The following is a 19,776-nucleotide window of genomic DNA, read 5'->3' as shown; positions in this document are numbered from 1 at the left end:
TTTCAATAGGTTTGGAAGAGATACTGTACTTGCATGTGAGACCCCGTCCAAAGACACTAACTACCGTAACTAACAAACAGCAAAGTTCAACGGGTCAATTCTCATTTGCATTCCTGTCAGTTGAATTGAACACGACAGTTTCTCCATGGGAGTGCAATTAAACCCCTGAATTGATTGATATCTCCAAGAGAGAGACGGAGAAACAGAATGGAAATGTGATTTGACAGATCTCTGCTGCTGCTCCCTCTACCCTGCTGTTAGTATGCAGACTAGAGGTTGAGAAAGAGAGAAAGAAAGAAAAGGTGCGTGCGTCTGAACACACATGTGCACGCGCATTGGTATGCACTAGTACCCGTTGAACAGAACAGGAGGGACGCAGGCAGGCAGGCAGCAGACAGACATGTCCTGGTGTTTTACACACACACGTCCAAGAAGTCTAAACTCTGTCTGTAGAGCACTTTACAATCACTTCCTCCCTCACATTCTGGGCTGAGGACACACACATCCTGGGCTGAAGCCCTCTACCCCCAGAGCCAGACACCTAATGCCAGCACCCCCCTATCCACATCGATGGGACCGCAGTGGAGAAGGTGGAAAGCTTCAAGTTCCTCGGAGTACACATCACTGACAAACTGAAATGGTCCACCCACACAGACAGTGTGGTGAAGAAGGAGCAACAGCGCCTCTTCAACCTCACTAGGCTGAAGAAATTTGGCTTGGCCCCTAAAACCCACAAACTTTTACAGATGCACAATTGAGAGCATCCTGTCGGGCTGTATCACCGCCTGGTACAGCAACTGCACCGCCCACAACCACAGGGCTCTCCAGAGGGTGGTGCTGTCTACCCAACGCATCACCGGGGGCAAACTACCTGCCCTCCAGAACACCTACAGCACCCGATGCCATTGTCTGTTCACCCCGCAATCATCCAGAAGGCGAGGTCAGTACAGGTGCATCAAAGCTGGGACAGAGAGACTGAAAAACAGCTTCTATCTCAAGGCCATCAAACTGTTAAATAGCCATCACTAGCACCTTAGACTTGAAATCCCTGGCCCCTTTAATAATGGAACACTAGTCACTTTAATAATGTTTACATATTTTGCATTACTCATCTCATATGTATATACTGTATCTTAGTCTATGCCGCTCCAACATTGCTCGTCCAAATATTTATATATTCTTAATTCCATTCCTTAACTTTAGATTTGTATGTATTGTTGTGAAATTGTTAGATATTACTTGTTAGATATTACCTCACTGTTGGAGCTAGAAACACAAGCATTTCGCTACACCCGCAATAACATCTGTTAAACACGTGTATGTGACCAATAAAATGTGATTTGTACTCCATACTGATCAGGGTGGGGATTTCATGATGATGACTAATGATTGTAAAGCAGATAAAAGACATGGCTTTGCATAATAACTGATTCATATCATTATAGGTTTAATGAACTTGCAGCTGCAGTATTTACGTCTCTTTGCCAGGTGGCTTGGCGTATTAGACACTTAACTGACAGGGGGAGAAAATGGTTTAATACACCGTATCATTTTGGAGGGGTTCTGTAAAAAAGTAGAATAAAAAGGTAGCCTGGCATTTACACAAGCGTGTTAAAATGCTTTCCCCACACACACACACATCAAATTGTACTTGTCACAATCGCCCGAATACAACTGGTAGACTTTACCGTAAAATGCTTGCTTACAAACCCTTCCCAACAATGCAGAGTTAAAAAAATGTAAATACAAGAGATATAAAATAAAAAACACAAGAAGAGAAATATATACACATGCAGCACCAGATCATTGTGCAGAGGTACGAGGTATTTGAGGTAGATACTGTATGTACATGAAGGCAGGGTAAAGTGACCAGGCATCAAGACAGATAATAATTAGAGAAAAAATAAAGAACAGAGCAGGAAATTAGTGTAAAAGTGTGTGTGTGTAATGTATGTGTGTGTGTGGGTTTTGTGTGGGAGTGTCAATTTCGTGTGAGTAAATGGTTTGTGTATATATATATATATATATATATATACAGTGGGGAGAACAAGTATTTGATACACTGCCGATTTTGCAGGTTTTCCTACTTACAAAGCATGTAGAGGTCTGTAATTTTTATCATAGGTACACTTCAACTGTGAGAGACGGAATCTAAAACAAAAATCCAGAAAATCACATTGTATGATTTTTAAGTAATTCATTTGCATTTTATTGCATGACATAAGTATTTGATCACCTACCAACCAGTAAGAATTCCGGCTCTCACAGACCTGTTAGTTTTTCTTTAAGAATCCCTCCTGTTCTCCACTCATTACCTGTATTAACTGCACCTGTTTGAACTCGTTACCTGTATAAAAGACACCTGTCCACACACTCAATCAAACAGACTCCAACCTCTCCACAATGGCCAAGACCAGAGAGCTGTGTAAGGACATCAAGGATAAAATTGTAGACCTGCACAAGGCTGGGATGGGCTACAGGACAATAGGCAAGCAGCTTGGTGAGAAGGCAACAACTGTTGGCGCAATTATTAGAAAATAGAAGAAAATAGAAGAAGTTCAAGATGATGGTCAATCACCCTCGGTCTGGGGCTCCATGCAAGATCTCACCTCGTGGGGCATCAATGATCATGAGGAAGGTGAGGGATCAGCCCAGAACTACACGGCAGGACCTGGTCAATGACCTGAAGAGAGCTGGGACCACAGTCTCAAAGAAAACCATTAGTAACACACTACGCCGTCATGGATTAAAATCCTGCAGCGCACACAAGGTCCCCCTGCTCAAGCAGGCGCATGTCCAGGCCCGTCTGAAGTTTGCCAATGACCATCTGGATGATCCAGAGGAGGAATGGGAGAAGGTCATGTGGTCTGATGATTCAAAAATAGAGCTTTTTGGTCTAAACTCCACTCGCCGTGTTTGGAGGAAGAAGAAGTATGAGTACAACCCCAAGAACACCATCCCAACCGTGAAGCATGGAGGTGGAAACATCATTCTTTGGGGATGCTTTTCTGCAAAGGGGACAGGACAACTGCACCGTATTGAGGGGAGGATGGATGGGGCCATGTATTGCGAGATCTTAGCCAACAACCTCCTTCCCTCAGTAAGAGCATTGATGATGGGTCGTGGCTGGGTCTTCCAGCATGACAACGACCCGAAACACACAGCCAGGGCAACTAAGGAGTGGCTCCGTAAGAAGTATCTCAAGGTCCTGGAGTGGCCTAGCCAGTCTCCAGACCTGAACCCAATAAAAAATCTTTGGAGGGAGCTGAAAGTCCGTATTGCCCAGCGACAGCCCCGAAACCTGAAGGATCTGGAGAAGGTCTGTATGGAGGAGTGGGCCAAAATCCCTGCTGCAGTGTGTGCAAACCTGGTCAAGAACTACAGGAAACGTATGATCTCTGTAATTGCAAACAAAGGATTCAGTACCAAATATTAAGTTCTGCTTTTCTGATGTATCAAATACTTATGTCTTGCAATAAAATGCTAATTAATTACTTAAAAATCATACAATGTGATTTTCGGGATTTTTGTTTTAGATTCCGTCTCTCACAGTTGAAGTGTACCTATGATAAAAATTACAGACCTCTACATGCTTTGTAAGTAGGAAAACCTGCAAAATCGGCAGTGTATCAAATACTTGTTCTCCCCACTGTATATATATATATATATAGTTTCGTGAGTGTGCATAGGGTTGTGCAAGACAGAGTCAGTGCAGGTAGTTTGGGTACCATTAATTGACTATTTAGCAGTTTTATGGCTTGGGGGTAGAAGCTGTCTCGGAGCCTGTTGGTCCAAGAGCCGATGCTCTGGTACCGTTTGCCGGATGGTAGCAGAGTGAACAGTCTACGGCTTGAGTGGCTGGAGTCGAGCAATTTTTCGGGCCTTCTTCTGACACCGCCTGATATAGCGGTACTGGATGGGAGGGAGCTCGGCTGTCGTGATGTACTAGGCTGTCCGCACTACCCTCTGTAGATCTTTGCGGTCAAGGGCGGTGTGATGCAGCCAGTTAAGATACTCTCGATGGTGCAGCTGTATAACTTTGAGGATCTGAGGGCCCATGCCAAATCTTTTCAGCCTGCTGAGGGGAAAGAGGCGCTTGCCGTGCCCTCTTCACAACTGTGCGGGTGGACCATGTTAGGTCCTTAGTGATGTGGACGCCAGGGAACTTGAAGCTCTCAATCCGCTCCACAACAGCCCCTTTGACATGGGGGTGTGTGCTCCCCTCTTTCTCCTATAGTCCACGATCAGCTCCGTGGTCTTACTGATGTTGAGGGAGAGGTTGTTGTCCTGGCACCACACTTAAGTCTCTGACGTACTCCCTGTAAGCTGACTCATCGCAGACTGATCAGGCCTACCACCATTGCGTCGTCAGCAAACTTGATTGTGTTGGAGTCGTGCATGGCCACGCAGTCGTGAGTGAACAGGGAGTACAAGAGAGGACTAAGTACACACCCCTGAGGAGCCCCCGTGTTGAGGGTCAGCGTGGCAGAGGTGATGTTGCCTACCCTTACCACCTGGGGCCGGCCCTCAGGAAGTCCAGGATCCAGTTGCAGAGGGAGGGGTTGAATCCTAGGGTCCCTAGCTTGGTGATGAGCTTGGAGGGGACTATGGTGTTAAATGCTAGGATGGTGTTGGTGTGTGCCATGACCAGCCTTTCAAAGCACTTCATAATTACAGATTGCAGAGTGCTACAGGGGGATAGTTATTTAGGCAGGTTACCATGGATGTCTTGGGAACGGGGACAATAGTGGTCAACTTGAAACCTGTTGGAATTACAGACTGGGACAAGGATAGATTTAAAATGTCTGAAGCCACTTTGCCAGCTGGTCTGCGCATGCTTTGAGAAAGTGCCCTGGTATTCCATGCGGCCTTGTGATTGTAAACCTGTTCAAATGTTTTGCTCACATGGGCCCAGAGAGCGAGATCCCAGTCATTTGGAAAACAGAGGCTTTCACGCAAGGCACAGTGTTATATTCCTCGAAGCGAGCAAAAAAATGCATTTACATTTACATTTAAGTCATTTAGCAGACGCTCTTATCCAGAGCGACTTACAAGTTGGTGCATTCACCTTATGATATCCAGTGGAATATCCAGTGGAACAGTGGATATCCAGTGGAACATTTAACTCGTTTGAGAGTTCTGCGTCGCTGGGCAACTCATGCCTGGGTTTCCATTTGTAATCTGTTATCGTCCTAAAGCCCTGCCATATACGACAAGCATACGCCGCCGGTGTAATAGGATTCCACCTCCTATATTGTCTTTTTGCATGTTTGATGTCTCGGAGGTCATAGCGAGTTTGCTTGTATGCGTCCATGTCCGTGTCCCGTTCCTTGTAAACAGTAACTCTAGCCTTTGGTCCAGCGCGGATATTCCCTGTTTTTGGTTTGGATACGCTCTTATAGTCACTGTGGTGACAACATTGTCTATGCATTTATTGATGAAGCCGATGACTCGGGGTAAACTCATCAATGCTATTGAATTAATCCCAGAGCATATCCCAGTCTGTACTAGCAAAACAGTCTTGTAGCCTCGCGTCTGCTTAATCCGACCACTTCCGTATTGAGCGCATCACTGGTGCTTCCTGTTTGAGATCTTGTTTGTAAGCAGAAGAATGGAGTCCTGGTCAGATTTGCCAAAGGGAGGATGAGGGAGGGCCTTGTGTGCTTTTCTCTGGGTAGAATAAAAGTGGTGTAGAGTTTCTGCCCCCCTAGTGGCGCAGAAGACGTGTTGGTGGAAGTGAGATAGGACGGTTTTAAGTCTCCCCGCGTTAAAGTCTCCGCCTACCAGAAATGCTGCCTCTGGGTGAGCATACAGTTTATTGGGTGCCAGTGTGGTGTAGGCTTGGGGCGGGATGTAGACAGACGTGATAATTACAGATAAGAACTCTCTTGGTAGATAAAAGGATCTGCAGCTTACCATGAGTTATTCTATATCAGGAGTACAAACACTCGAGATTTCCTTCACACTTGAAGCAGCACACCAGTTGCTATTTATGAGAAAAAAAACACTCCACCTCCTTTCGACTTCTCCAAAGCCGCTGTACGATCCTGACGCTGCATGGAGAATCCCCCAAATAGTACGTGCATAGCGTCATCATCCAGCCACGTTTCAGTAAGACATAATATTGCAGCTTTTCAAATCTCTTGACTCTCGAACAAAGCTCATCCATCTTCTTCACGAGTCACTGGACACACACACACCCACCTCCTCTACACACACACAGCAGAATGACAGACAAGTGCAACCCCCCCCCACACTCTTATTCAAATGAGGTTCTGTCTTCTTTTGAAAGGAGAAAAAAGGGTGTGATATGGATTTCCTTTAAGTGAACTGGAGCTGTTGGCCAGGGAGCTGCTGAGCTATGGATAAGCTGCTGTATAGATCTGTTTCTATAGAGGGAGGGAGGGATGTGCTGAGGGAGCACTGTGGTGGCAGTATGGATCTATGGGAGTGTAGGGCCTTATAAAATCTGCGTTGCGGAAAACCTAGATGGCGTCACGGAATCCAGACATTAAAAGCGGAATTCAACAATATATTTCTTTTTTTATTGAAATGAGTAGGAAATCAACTAACACTGCTAACCAAACAACGGTCTCTGGCTCGTGCCTAGTTGAATTTAAGGGTAACTACACCCAGACCTCAAAAGTGGTCTCCTGATGTGGTTTAACCATTGTTGTGGACAAGCATTGTTGTTTTCCAATAAAAAAATATTTTGAGAGCGAAAACCTGAAGAAAACAGAAACCTGGGAAAAACAAAACGAAGAAAAGGGCAAAACAAAACGAAGAAAAGGGCATTGGGGAAAAACGGAATCAGGCAACAACAAAACATACCAATATTATAGGGCCTAGGAGTGAGCGTGTGTGTGTGTGTGCGCGCGCTCTCATCGTAAATCCACCTTGTCATAAAGGGAAGGGCTGCTGCAGTACTCTCTCTCCCGACTCCCTCCCGCACAGTCATATCCCTGGAGACGGTGAACTGGGGGCTGCACAGGGGGAAACTGCAGACTCAGGGCCATTTCTGCTCTGTGGCAACCACACTCAGCACTCTGAACTCCCCCTAGGTCCCCTGGGAAGGGCTGTGTCAGTGAGGCAGGAGAGGCAGGCAGGGCAGTGCTACACTGGAGAGGAGGGACCGATAGCTCAATGGTCCTCACTAACCAAACTTAAAAAAGACAGAACTTCTAATAGGGTACTACACTGACCAGCAAATAGTGATGGCTATAATATAGCTCCAGCACCATCAGATTGTTCCATCAACGTAGAACAGTAGGAATAGGTCTGTTCAGGTCTGTCGCAAGAACGACCAGAGACGAGTGCTGTGCAATCACAGGTTCCTAGATCCACAATCATGGCATTACTGTCAACCATAGTCTCCCAAGCAACCTCCATTCATTACCATCCATAGTCTCCCAAGCAACCTCAATTCATTACCATCCATAGTCTCCCAACCAACCTCCATTCAATACCAATCTTAATGTGTTGTGAAAAGTGTTATGAAATGTAATGTCATATTTTAAACTGTATATAACTGTCTTAATGTTGCTGGACCCCAGGAATCGTAGCTGCTGCCTTGAGAGCAGCTAATGGGGATTCTTCATAAATACAAATCTTACAGTCTCAACCAACCTCCATTCAATTCCAGCTTTTCTCTGGAGGCCAGGAATAAGTTGGGTGAATTTTGGCCCATTCCTCCTGACAGAGCTGGTGTAACTGAGTCAGGTTTGTAGGCCTCCTTGCTCGCACACGCTTTTTTCAGTTCTGCCCACAAATTTTCTATAGGATTGAGGTCAGGGCTTTGTGATGGCCACTCCAATACCTTGACTTTGTTGTCCTTAAGCCATTTTGCCACAACTTTGGAAGTATGCTTGGGGTCATTGTACAATTGGAAGACCCATTTGCGACCAAGCTTTAACTTTCTGACTCTACAGCGCCGTTGGCTGGTCGTCATTGACCTTGCGTAGGCTTAAACACCGGTATACACTGATTTATAAAGGCCCTATTTGGGTAAAATACCACTTTCACTGTTCTTTTTTAAAAATCAGGTCGGTAAATAAATATCAACTACGGTCCCATTCTCATTTGCTTTTAACAGTACCAAGAACTAGAACAGGTCACGGTAGAAAAAGTTTTAGTTACTCAGCTCCGTGGTCCTGGAATTCTCTCCAAAACATTTAAAAATGTAATGAGTTTAAACACTTGATTGGTGTAAAAATCATAGAAGAGTGTAATTGTCTTTAGGACAGCTTTATTTTTGTTGTGACATATTGGTTTTGTTTTAATGTAATTGTTGTATGTGTGTCTATAGTTTTGATTAGTGTTGTGTTGGTGTATGTAACTTGTTTTGTCTGAAACTTTGTTCCCCCTGCTGCTACTGGACCAGGTCTCTCTTGAAAAATAGATGTTATCTCAATGAGAAAAACCTGTATAAATAAAGGTAAAAAATGTTTTTGTCTCAACCAACCTCCATTCAATACCAACCTTAAAGTCCCTCAACCAATCTCCATCCATTCACAACTCCTCTCATTCACACCATTGTAACTCCTCTCCAAATCCCTCGCCTCTAAAACACACACAACACATTAATTCACAGGGCCTCATTCATAAGCCATCAAATTGTTTCACCCACAGGGAAGGCTATGTAATTTAGTGTGAATTAATTTGTTTATAGAACTAATTAAATCACAGCCTAGCACATCAAACAAACGCCCACAGCTGTTCGGAAAGACGTCAAAGGGAAGAATTGTTGTGACTAGATTGACACACTGCTCTAGTCTATGTGGTCTGAGATAGGAGCTGTGTCTGTCTGTGTGTTCATCTCGTGTTGCTGTACAGCTATGGCAAAATGGGATTAGTTAAGTAAGCTCTCGTTTGGCTAGAGGCAAAAAGTGAAGGCAAAAAACAGACCAGAACAATAGAGATAGAATAGAGATAGAGAGGGGGTGGCAGGTGTGCGTGCGTGTGACTCATGAACATTATCAAGTGTGTGTCTTCTTTCTAAGACGGGGTGGCGCCTTGGAAGCAAAGGAACTTTTCCACCTTTTCCCCTCATTCTGATGTTTTTCCAAAATAGATGTCACAAGAGTAGGTGTATGGCTATGTGCAAAGTGCAAAATAAAACGAACATTTGAAAAACACAAACGCTGCTCTCTTTCCCTGTAAGCTCAGACTCCCTCGCCACAAAGCTGTCAACTGCAGAATGAAATGAAGGAATGTTCAAACACAAGAAAAGGAGAGAGAGAAAACAACAAGAGGGAACTGGAGACACGTCGAGAACAGCCAGTCAGCAGATTGTATATTTGTCCTTTCATACTGCAGAAGAAAGAACCAGCAGATCATTATGAGATGGGTTGTTTCAGTTCATTTACACAAAGCACCATAAACTGAATATAAAAAAATGTAAATTAAAAAATGTAAAAGTGAAACAAGTAGTATTAACCCTCCAAAAGAACAGCTATCAAAGTCACAGTTTTGTAACCCATGAAGGTTGTGTGTCTCTGTATAAAACACACATTCTCCTTGACAGGCACCTCATCTAACCCCATGATGCTGAGACAAATTGCAGGGCTGTGCCTGCCCAAAAACATAAAATACTAATATTAAAACTAAATTCGTGACAACTTTATTCCTATATTTGTCCTAATAATATACCTGTCCGATCGGGGCCCCAGAAATGTACAGGCCATTTGTCAACGGTGTACTGTAGCATTGCTTAGTTGGTATGCTGGAGATGACAGGTGCGGTAGTGGATAAATTCACTCTCCCAGTTGTGTTCTGCAGTGGGGATTCAACTACTATACTGTATTTATAGGGCTGGAGGAAATCCATCATTTGGAGGATGCAAGGAAACCAACAGTATGACAAAGGACAGGGATGGGATGAGTGTGACTGTGTGCATGCAAGTGCAAGAAATCCACATAACATGTGCAAAACTGTGCAATAAGCAACGGTAGAACAAAAAATAGATATACCTGCTTCAGCTCATGCACAAGGGTGGGGGTTGTGAAATCTCTCTGTGGGTTACAGTGCACTAACTGGTGAATTGATATACAGTACGTGGACACTAGGGCTGTCTCCTGCTGCAGCTACAACCGCAGAACATCAACGGTGTTTATCACGCTGTCCGTGTTGCTGAAGCTGTAACATAATTACAGCCATTTCTGACTGAAAAGTTATGTTACCAAAATCCCTAATTTGTTTAGGGAAAACATTACTTATTCCCTCAACCTTTGCTCTCTTTATGTGACAAATGTATGCATTGCATGCATGTAACCAATAGTGCCTGACCTATAGCATAGTAATCACATCAATAAATTGGTTATAGCAAACTACAAACACGAGACAGCAAAATGGATGCAGAGGACGTGACATATAAACTCGAAATGGGGGAATGTTTACTGTTTGCTCAGGAGGTAAAGGGAAAGTCAGATGTGTGGAATAAATTGGACTAGTTGCGGAAAATACTGGAGATCAAGAAAAAGAAGGTAAGGAGCAAGCACTGCATGCATATTATGTGTGCCAAACAGGTGCTGTTAGATTACGATATCATTTTTCTGAACGTTCGGAACAATGTACACAACACTAAATAAATCATAAGCGTACCAGAGTCTGCAATTCTATATATATATTTTTTGTAAAGCCTTTATTAATGCAAAGACTAAAAACAGTCGCATTCATTCCTGAATGCAATTTCAAGAAATGGAAAGGTTTATTTTTTGTTTAGACAAATTATTCACGGGTCCCTTTGTTAATTTAAAAACGAATATGCTTGGTTGCATTTCCAATCATGAATGACTTGTATGCTGTGTGATGACATTAACAAATTAATGACTGATTGATACAGTAGCCTATATAAGTATTGAAATATAGGTCGAAGTAAGATGCGGTATTAAGACTAAACTGGATGCGGTCGAGCCTACAGCTCGATGGTGGTTATACAAGGCTGCTATTCTAAGCCTACTAATGATAATGACATAACTTTTTATTAGAATGATGATCATAATTATAACAATAATGAGAAATTTAATTTTTTGGACCATTTGAAAGTGTAAACACTATATCAGTAATAACAACATACCTGAGGCTGTTCTAACAACAACAACAAAAAAGTGTAAAGCCTTTATTACAGCATAGCAAAGATTAAAAACAGACGAATGTGAAATTGTTTCTCATGTTTTGGTTGCACGAGGCTTGGTGCACACAGTAGGCTATTAAAACAAACACTCCAACAGGCAACAGAAGCAGGATCTGTCTTATTTCTGTTGATATACAGTACCAGTCAAAAGTTGACGCCTACTCATTCAAGGGTTTTTCTTTAAATTTTTACTATTTGATACATTGTAGAATAGTGAAAAAATTGTGAAAAACTATGAAATAACACATATGGAATCACGTGGTAACCAAAAAAAAGTTTTAAACAAATCAAAATAAAATGTTAGTCTTCAAAGTAGCCACCCTTTGCCTTGATGACAGCTTTGCATTCTCTCAACCAGCTTCATGAGGTACTCACCTGGAATGCTTTTCCAACCGTTTTGAGGGAGTTCCCACATATGCTGAGCACTTGTTGGCTGCTTTTCCTTCACTCTGCAGTCCAACTTACCCCAAACCATCTCAATTGGGTTGAGGTCGGGTGATTGTGGAGGCCAGGTCATCTGATGCATTACTCCATCACTCTCCTTCTTGGTCAAATAGCCCTTACACAGCCTGGAGGTGTGTTTTGGATCACTGTCATGTTGAAAAACAAATGATAGTCCCACTAAGCACAAACCAGATGGGATGGCGTGTCGTTGCAGAACGCTGTGGTAGCCATGCTGGTTAAGTTTGCCTTGAATTCGAAATAAAATTACTGACACCACTTCCTCCATGTTTCACAGTGGGAACCACACATGCGAAGATCCGTTCACCTACTCTGCGTTTCACAAAGACACAGCGGTTGGAACCAAAAATCTCACATTTGGACTCATCAGACCAAAGGACAGATTTCCACCGGTCTAATGCCCACTGCTCGTGTTTCCAAGCAAGTCTCTTCTTATCGTGTCCTTTAGTAGTGGTTCTTTGCAGCACTTCGACCATGAAGGCCTGATTCACGCATTCTTCTCTGAACAGTTGATGTTGAGATGTGTCTGTTACTTGAACTCTGTGAGGTGCAATCTGAGGTGCAGTTATTTGCCAATTTCTGAGGCTGGTAACTCTAATGAACTTATCCTCTGCAGCAAAGGTAACTCTGGGTCTTCCTTTCCTGTGGCGGTCCTCATGAGAGCCAGTCACATCATAGAGCTTGATGGTTTTTGCGACTGCACTTATAGAAACTTTAAAAGTTCTTGAAATTTTCCGGATTGACTGACCTTCATGTCTTAAAGTAATGATGAACTGTCATTTCTCTTTGCTTATTTGAGCTGTACTTGCCATAACATGGACTTGATCTTTTAACAAATAAGGCCATCTTCTGTATACCACCCCTACCTACCTTGTCACCACACAACTGATTGACTCAAACGCATTAAGGAAAGAAATTCTACAAATCAACTTTTAACAAGGCACACCTGTTAATTGCTGGTGACGCAGGTGACTACCTCATGAAGCTGGTTGAGAGAATGGTTTTGGTTACTACATGATTCAATATGTGTTATTTCACAGTTTTGATGTCTTCACTATTATTCTACAACGCAGAAAATAGTAAAAAATTAAGAAAAACCCTTGAATGAGTTGGTGTGTCCAAACTTTTGACTGGTTCTGTATATCGATGATTTATAAAGCCAGGCACATTTAACAGTTAGGCTATTGATTATAGATCCAAGTTGAGATTTCCTCTCTCCTCACTTTTCTTAGACAATAAGGCAAGGGCTGTTGTCTCGTCTCCTAATGCCGCTGCTGCCTCCGCCGCATTGTTCTCAACACCAACATGCTGGTTAACGTTGCTATTATGCACATAGCAACATGGTCTAGGAAAAGACGCCAATTCAACAGCGCACTTCAACCACTATTCAACCACTATCCAACGGGGGAGAAAGTGCATTTGTTATGAAATCATATAATTTTATTTTTGCACCATAGCTCTTACATAATTTAATCATATACAATTTCAGTAGCACACGCCTTAGTGACGGACTGTGCCATCTCCACAGCCTCCGCAATGGATTAGTGCATTCAGACAGGCACGAATCAGGCAGGTGTCTTGTACAATAAGTACACTGCTTGACTAAAGAAATCTTGGTCGACCAACTGCCTATCGACTAAATAGGGTCATCCCTAGAGGTCACACACTAACCAGTGAATTGATATAGGGGAATGACGTGGGCACAGTCAGACAGTAACTGGTGAATTGATGGGAGGGTGACGCAGGCAGTGGGCACAAGCTCAGGTGATCCATTCTTCCAGGCCTACCCTAAACCCTAAGGGCCTGGCCCTCGCATGAACCTTCACTCCCCATCCTGATGGAGCATGAAGGGGGCTGATGCCTACCCTCTAGCCTGCACTGGGGCTCTCTACCGGGGCTAAGAATAGCATCATCTTGAACCTGCACAGTGAGAGTGAGAGATCGATAGAGATGAAAAGGGGAAAAGAGAGAGACAGAAAGAGAGAGAGAGAGACAGACAGACAGACAGATAGAGACAGACAGACAGACAGACAGACAGACAGACAGACAGACAGACAGACAGACAGACAGACAGACAGACAGACAGACAGACAGACAGAGAGAGAGATGAAAAGGGGAAAAGACAGAGAGACAGAGACAGAGAGAGAGAGAATTGAAAGAGAGAGATGAAAAGGGGAAAAGACAGAGAGAGACAGAGAGACAGAGAGAGAGAGAGACAGAGAGAGAGAGAGAGAGAGCAGCATACAGATCTTTCCTAATGAGCTGTTAATGTAGTGGAAGACAGAGGCATTGGAGCCCTAGAGGAACGGAACTTCTAAGGATTAGCAATTAAGGTTCAGATAAAAGAGGTGATATGATCCTCGAAAGGCAAACGGTACATTTAGGCCAATGGGATTAAATGGGGCCAATGTTTCCGAGTACAGTAGTATAGACGTAGTGGAAAAGTCCCAGCTGTAACCACTAAGGTTTTCCTCCAGAGGGAAGAGAATAGTTAAACTATGCTTTGACTGTGCATATTTTTGTGACTGGGGACATTTTTCTCCGTTACACCTCTGTGTGAAACAGCTCTACAGGGAAGTTGTTCCATCGCTGCTCCAATAACCATCTGTCTACCAGAAAGACAGGGGGACAGACTGGGGTTGGAGAATATCCACTCCTACGCTACACAGTACGCGCGCGCACACACACACACACACGTGTGAATATACACATACACCACACGAGTACTGGACAGCAGCCAGAGAGTATGTTAGATACTGTCCCCTCTGTGCTTTGCAAATTAGTAAATTATGATTTGACTTTGTAGTTTTTTTTCCCGGTTGCTAACCAGAATGTTTACGCCGTGTTAGAGATGATGTGTGTTGTTGCACTATAATTGACATGGTGGTCCCGTCCACTGTGTGTACTGTACGTGCGGGCGGGCGTGCTTGTTGCTCTAACCCTGGCGATGGTGGTCTCATCCACAGTGTCTGGTCCTATCTCCTTGTTGACATAGAGCAGGGCGTACAGGTAGCCGGCCCGTCCGTACAGCAGCTCATCCGGCATCTCAGAGTCCGCAGACACCACTCCACGCTGCAGCTGGAGCAACCTGGGGGAGGGGAGACGCATGTTAACACAGATTTAGACAGGCACACACACACACAATACTCAGGAAAAACATGTACTAACAGAACTATTTCCGTAATAAATGCACAAAAGAAAATTAAACACATTAGAAAAACAGCCAAAACAGAGGTGGATTGAGTCACAGTCCCTAATTATATTAAATTGGATCCCATGTACAGTGAATTCGGAAAGTATTCCAAATGCAATCTACACACAGTAGCCTATAATGACAAAGCGAAAACAGGTTTAGACATTTTTGCAAATGTATTACATTTTTTAAACAGAAATACCTTATTCGCATAAGTTTTCAGACCCTTTGCTGTGAGACTCAAAATTGAGCTCAAATGCATCCTGTTTCCATTGATCACCCTTGAGATGTTTCTACAACTTGGAGTCCACCTGTGGTAAATTCAATTGATTGGACATGATTTGGAAAGGCACACACCTGTCTATATAAGGTCCCACAGTTGACAGTGTAGGTCAGAGCAAAAACCAAGCCATGAGGTCGAAAGAATTGTCCGTACAGCTCCGGCACAGGATTGTGTCGAGGCACCGGTCTGGGGAAAGGCACCAAACATTTTCTGCAGCATTGAAGGTCCCCAAGAACACAGTGGCCGCCGTCATTCTTAAATGGAAGAAGTTTGGAACCACCAAGACTCTTCCTAGAGCTGCCCGTCCAGCCAAACTGAGCAATCGGGGGAGAAGGGCCTTGGTCAGGAAGGTGACCAAGAACCCGATGGTCACTGACAGAGCTCCAGAGTTAATCTGTGGAGATGGGAGAACCTTCCAGAAGGACAACCATCTCTGCAGACTCCACCAATCAGGCCTTTCTGATTGAGTGGCCAACTGAATGCCTTCAACTGAAATGTGTCTTCCGCATTTAACCCAACCCCTCTGAATCAGAGAGGTGCGGGGGGGCTGCCTTAATCGACATCCACGTCTTCAGCACTCAGGGAACAGTGGGTTAACTGCCTTGCTCAGGGGCAGAACGACAGACTTTTACCGTGTCAGCTCGGGGATTCGATCCAGCAATCTTTCGGTTACTGGCCCAACGCTCTAACCACTAGGCTACCTGCCGCTCCCCGAAAGCCACGCCTTAGTAAAAAGGCACATGACAACCTGCTTGGAGTTCTGCCAAAAGGCACCTAAAGACTCTCAAACCATGAGAAATAAGATTCTCTGGTCTGATGAAACCAAGATTGAAATCTTTGTCCGGAATGCCAAGCATCACATCTGGAGGAAACCTGGCCCCATCCCTACAGTGAAGCAGAGCCCAGACTTGAACCCGATATAACATCTCTGGAGAGACCTGAAAATAGCTGTGCAGTGATGCTCCCAATCCAACCTGACAGAGCTTTAGAGGATCTGGGAGAAACTCCCCAAATACAAATAATTTGTCACATACACGTGTTTAGCAGATGTTATTGCAGGTGTAGCGAAATACAGGTTTGCCAAGCGCATACCCTAGATGACTCGAGGCCGTAATCGCTGCCAAAGGTGCTTCAACAAAATACTGAGTAAATGGTCTGAATACTTATGTATATGTGATAGCAAATGTATTGAAAATAAAAAAATAAAAAATAATAAAAACCTGTTTTTGCTGTTTGCTGTTAACAAAATGTTGAAAAAGTCAAGGGGTCTGAATACTTTCCGAATGCATTTGATGTAAAAACATGTAGGCTCAGACTGCTTTGATGACAGCAAGAGGGCCTTTGCTGGGGCCTTTGTGAGTAGTAGGGAGTGTGTGCGTGTGTGTGTGTGTAATGAGGTTCAGACATTTAATCAGCCCCTTGCTGTGAGCTCCAGTGTTAGTTCCATCAGCGTGCTAACAGAACCAGATAGAGTACTAGAGGCAGGCAGGGCCAATAGGTTTAGCTACAACCTCTCACGCCACTCAACATTACACACACCACTCCAGCCCCAGACCATGGGAGAGACATTTGTCCGTGATAAGCAGAGATTTGCGACTGAAAAGAATTTAAGGACAATTGACATGTTGGATAGTGTAGGGATTAACTGAATGGTTCTTGATGAAGAACACAGTGCACCTGAGGAAAAAGAGTGGAGAGTAAAAATGACCAAGTGAGAAACTGGTAGAGAGAGTAAAAGGAGAGAAAACAAAGATTGTGAAAAAAGGTAAAGACAGTAAAAGAGTATTGGAGAGAGAAAGTCAGTGTGAGAAGGTTGGAGAGCGTGAAGAAAATGAAGGAGGAGGTAGGGAGAATGAGGTCAGCAAGTTAACACTAGAACCGCCATAGGTCAACGGTCACGGACTTTTGACTTTGTCAAAAAATATAAGCCATGTCCTGCTCCTTCCCTGACTTTTCCTAAATGTTTGTATTTTACACTGCTCGTGTCAGAATTTTGAAATCACAAACAAAAAAGTATTTAGAGCCTTTTAACCTGCTTTTTTTCACACCTACTCCCAACCTAACCCGCTAAGACAATGTGCTGTAGGACGTTGGTACCCAGTCAGGTACTAATGCCTCTCTCTCTCTCTCTCTCCTCACTGAATGAATGAGCGATAATTGTGCACCTTACTCCACAATTGAATTTAAATTAGGCCTAACTGAAGGATAAGGAGGGTGAAGAGGTTGATTTAAATTTAGAAAGACAATAGTGGAATGATGAGTTAGTGTTATGCCTATTTATCAGCAGCAAATAATTTGACCATGCGCCTTGCAGGTTGATACCATCATCTTTGACGTTTTATTTTGTAAAAAGAAGCTGTTATGGGGCTGTTTTATTTACTATAACGCTATTACTAATGACATTTATTGTAAGGGAAACAAAAACATTCTGTCGGCCTTTAGAATAATGCAAAACATATCCTTGCCTCGGAGTTGATGAGCGGGGGGGGATGGATCCCCGTCAGCTTGCAAAGCCGGCCCATCGAAACTACACCTAAACTAATTTCACACATAATAGGAGTTAGCCTTTTGACAAGATTAAATTGACAATAATCTCCTGAGTGCCAATATTAGGCTTATCAGTTGTCAAATTGTACATGAAGAAATGGGCACATCTTGTAATTGACAGATGCAAGGAAATTTATATTTCTTCATGCATTTAATCCTTTATAGTAGTTGATGCACTATTTATCAAGTGGTGGTGCTTATGTTTGCGCACCTTGCGGGTTGATATGCATCTGATGCATATGCTAAAGGTGCGCCCGGCAACGTTCTCTAGCGGGTACTTATAGGCTGAAAGGCCAGGAGGTTCTGGTGTTAAAGCCAACAACAAATCCAGTATTAAAGAAAGGAGCTTTAAAAAGAACAACAATATTTCTACTGCAGTCAGAGAGAGTTTTTAAAAGTTCCCTACTTGGTGAGGCACTCCTGACTCTCTGTCTGGTTTTTGAGGCGGTGGTGCACCACAGCAGCCACGGCCAGTGGCCCTGCATCCCCACACAGGAAGGTGACCTTGCGACCGTTCAGGATCCTCAGGGTCCTCTTCACATAGTCCAGCGCCCTCTGGAGGTGGGAGGCCTCGCAGGTCACCCGGTGCAACTGCAGGTAGAGAAGGGCGATACCTATAGACGGGGAAAATGAATCTCGTTCATAACTGGCATATTTTCTAAACCGATTTCATAAATCGGTGCTAATTTTCTCTAATCGGTTTAGAGGTTGATGCAGAAGCTATCTGAACATAGTTGTGGACAAATTCCAAACACGATCATAATAGGACACGTTTTAGTAGCAGGAGTGCTAAACAGGGTAAGGGAAGGCATGGGGTATTTCTGTGCTGAGAATTTAACTTTCAACTACAGTTCACTTTGGCTCGTCAAATTGTGTTCCGTTAGCCATGAAATATGTAGGTCTAAAGAGGCATTCTGACAGTCCACTTAATCAAAATATCTCACTCACTGGAGCAATAAATACATCTTAGGCTAGATACAAAACAAAAATTCACAGGGATAGCACTATGGACGAGTACCCAGCCAGTATCACTTCCCCTAGACCTAAGGCTTAGGTAAAATGGTCACAACAACGCATACACACCAGCTGTCACAAACCATTGCTACATCTGTCTTATGTCATTACCGTAACCGTACATTTGCCATGTCATTACCACATGTCATTACCGTAACAATGTCATTACTGTAACCCTCAAGATGGACTGTTCATGGTAAGTGGAACGGCCCAGGACTGACATCATCCATGGTCAACCAGGTCATGCACCCAGAGGCTATGGTCCACAAATGCCTGCTTCCAATATTTAGCAATAATAGCAGTGCACTGGGAGTCCTGTGTTTATGAACATTTCGACATTCAAGCCTCTCCATGTCAACATCCTTCACCCTTAGATCAAACAGTGGGTTATAGCCCTAAATCAAATCAAATTGTATGTCACATGCGCAGAATACAACAGGTGTAGACCTTACCGTGAAATGCTTACTTACAAGCCCTTAACCAACAATGCAGTTCAACAAATAGTTAGGAAAATATTTACTAAATAAACCAAAGTAAAAAAATTATGTAATAAAATGTAACAATACCGAGACTATATATAGGGAGCACCAGTCCCGAGTCAATGTGCATTGGTACAGGTTAGTCGAGGTAATTTGTACATGTAGGTAGGGGTAAAGTAACTATGCATAGATAATAAACAGCGAGTAGCAGCAGTGTAAAATCAAAGGGGGGGTGGGGGTGGGTCAATGGCCATTTGATTAATTGTTCAGCAGTCTTATGGCTTGACGATAGAAGCTGTTAAGGAGCCTTTTGGATCTAGACTTGGCGCTCCGGTACCGCTTGCCGTGCGATTTCAGAGAGAACTGTCTATGACTTGGGTGACTGGAGTCTGACAAGGAGTCAGAGATGACTGAGTAGGAGTCAGAGGTTAGTTTTTCTACCCTTGAGACATGATTAACCGTCTCTCACCTTCAATCCCATCGAGGTCTCGAAATCATAACTGAAGATCAGTCTACGCAACACTGACCTGTGGTCTGGGTCACTGACCTGTCCAGCCCGTATAGGTGGAGAAGTCGTGGGGGTCGGCCGTCTTCAGGCCCTCCTCCATCTGCTGCAGCAGGTCCTTGATCTTGTTCTGCACCTTCTTCTGGAACGCCTCGCTGATCT

General features: G+C 43.7%; 1 protein-coding gene across 2 annotated transcripts in view; it reads right to left on the bottom strand.

The window, feature by feature from the left end:
- The window catches only part of lancl2 (LanC lantibiotic synthetase component C-like 2 (bacterial)), a 55,727-nt gene that overhangs the window by 12,842 nt on the left and 23,109 nt on the right, over positions 1-19,776 (bottom strand). For both annotated transcript variants that reach the window (XM_071328695.1, XM_071328694.1), the window contains 3 exons: positions 19,657-19,774; positions 18,023-18,230; positions 14,534-14,681 (listed from right to left, as the gene is read on the bottom strand). In XM_071328695.1, the coding sequence (XP_071184796.1) occupies positions 14,534-14,681; positions 18,023-18,230; positions 19,657-19,774 (474 nt within the window). The remainder of the gene's footprint in view (positions 1-14,533; positions 14,682-18,022; positions 18,231-19,656; positions 19,775-19,776) is intronic.

The sequence above is a fragment of the Salvelinus alpinus genome, chromosome 10 (assembly GCF_045679555.1).
Source record: "Salvelinus alpinus chromosome 10, SLU_Salpinus.1, whole genome shotgun sequence".
Classification (NCBI taxonomy): domain Eukaryota; kingdom Metazoa; phylum Chordata; class Actinopteri; order Salmoniformes; family Salmonidae; genus Salvelinus; species Salvelinus alpinus.
This window is presented reverse-complemented; position numbering and strand designations above follow the sequence as displayed.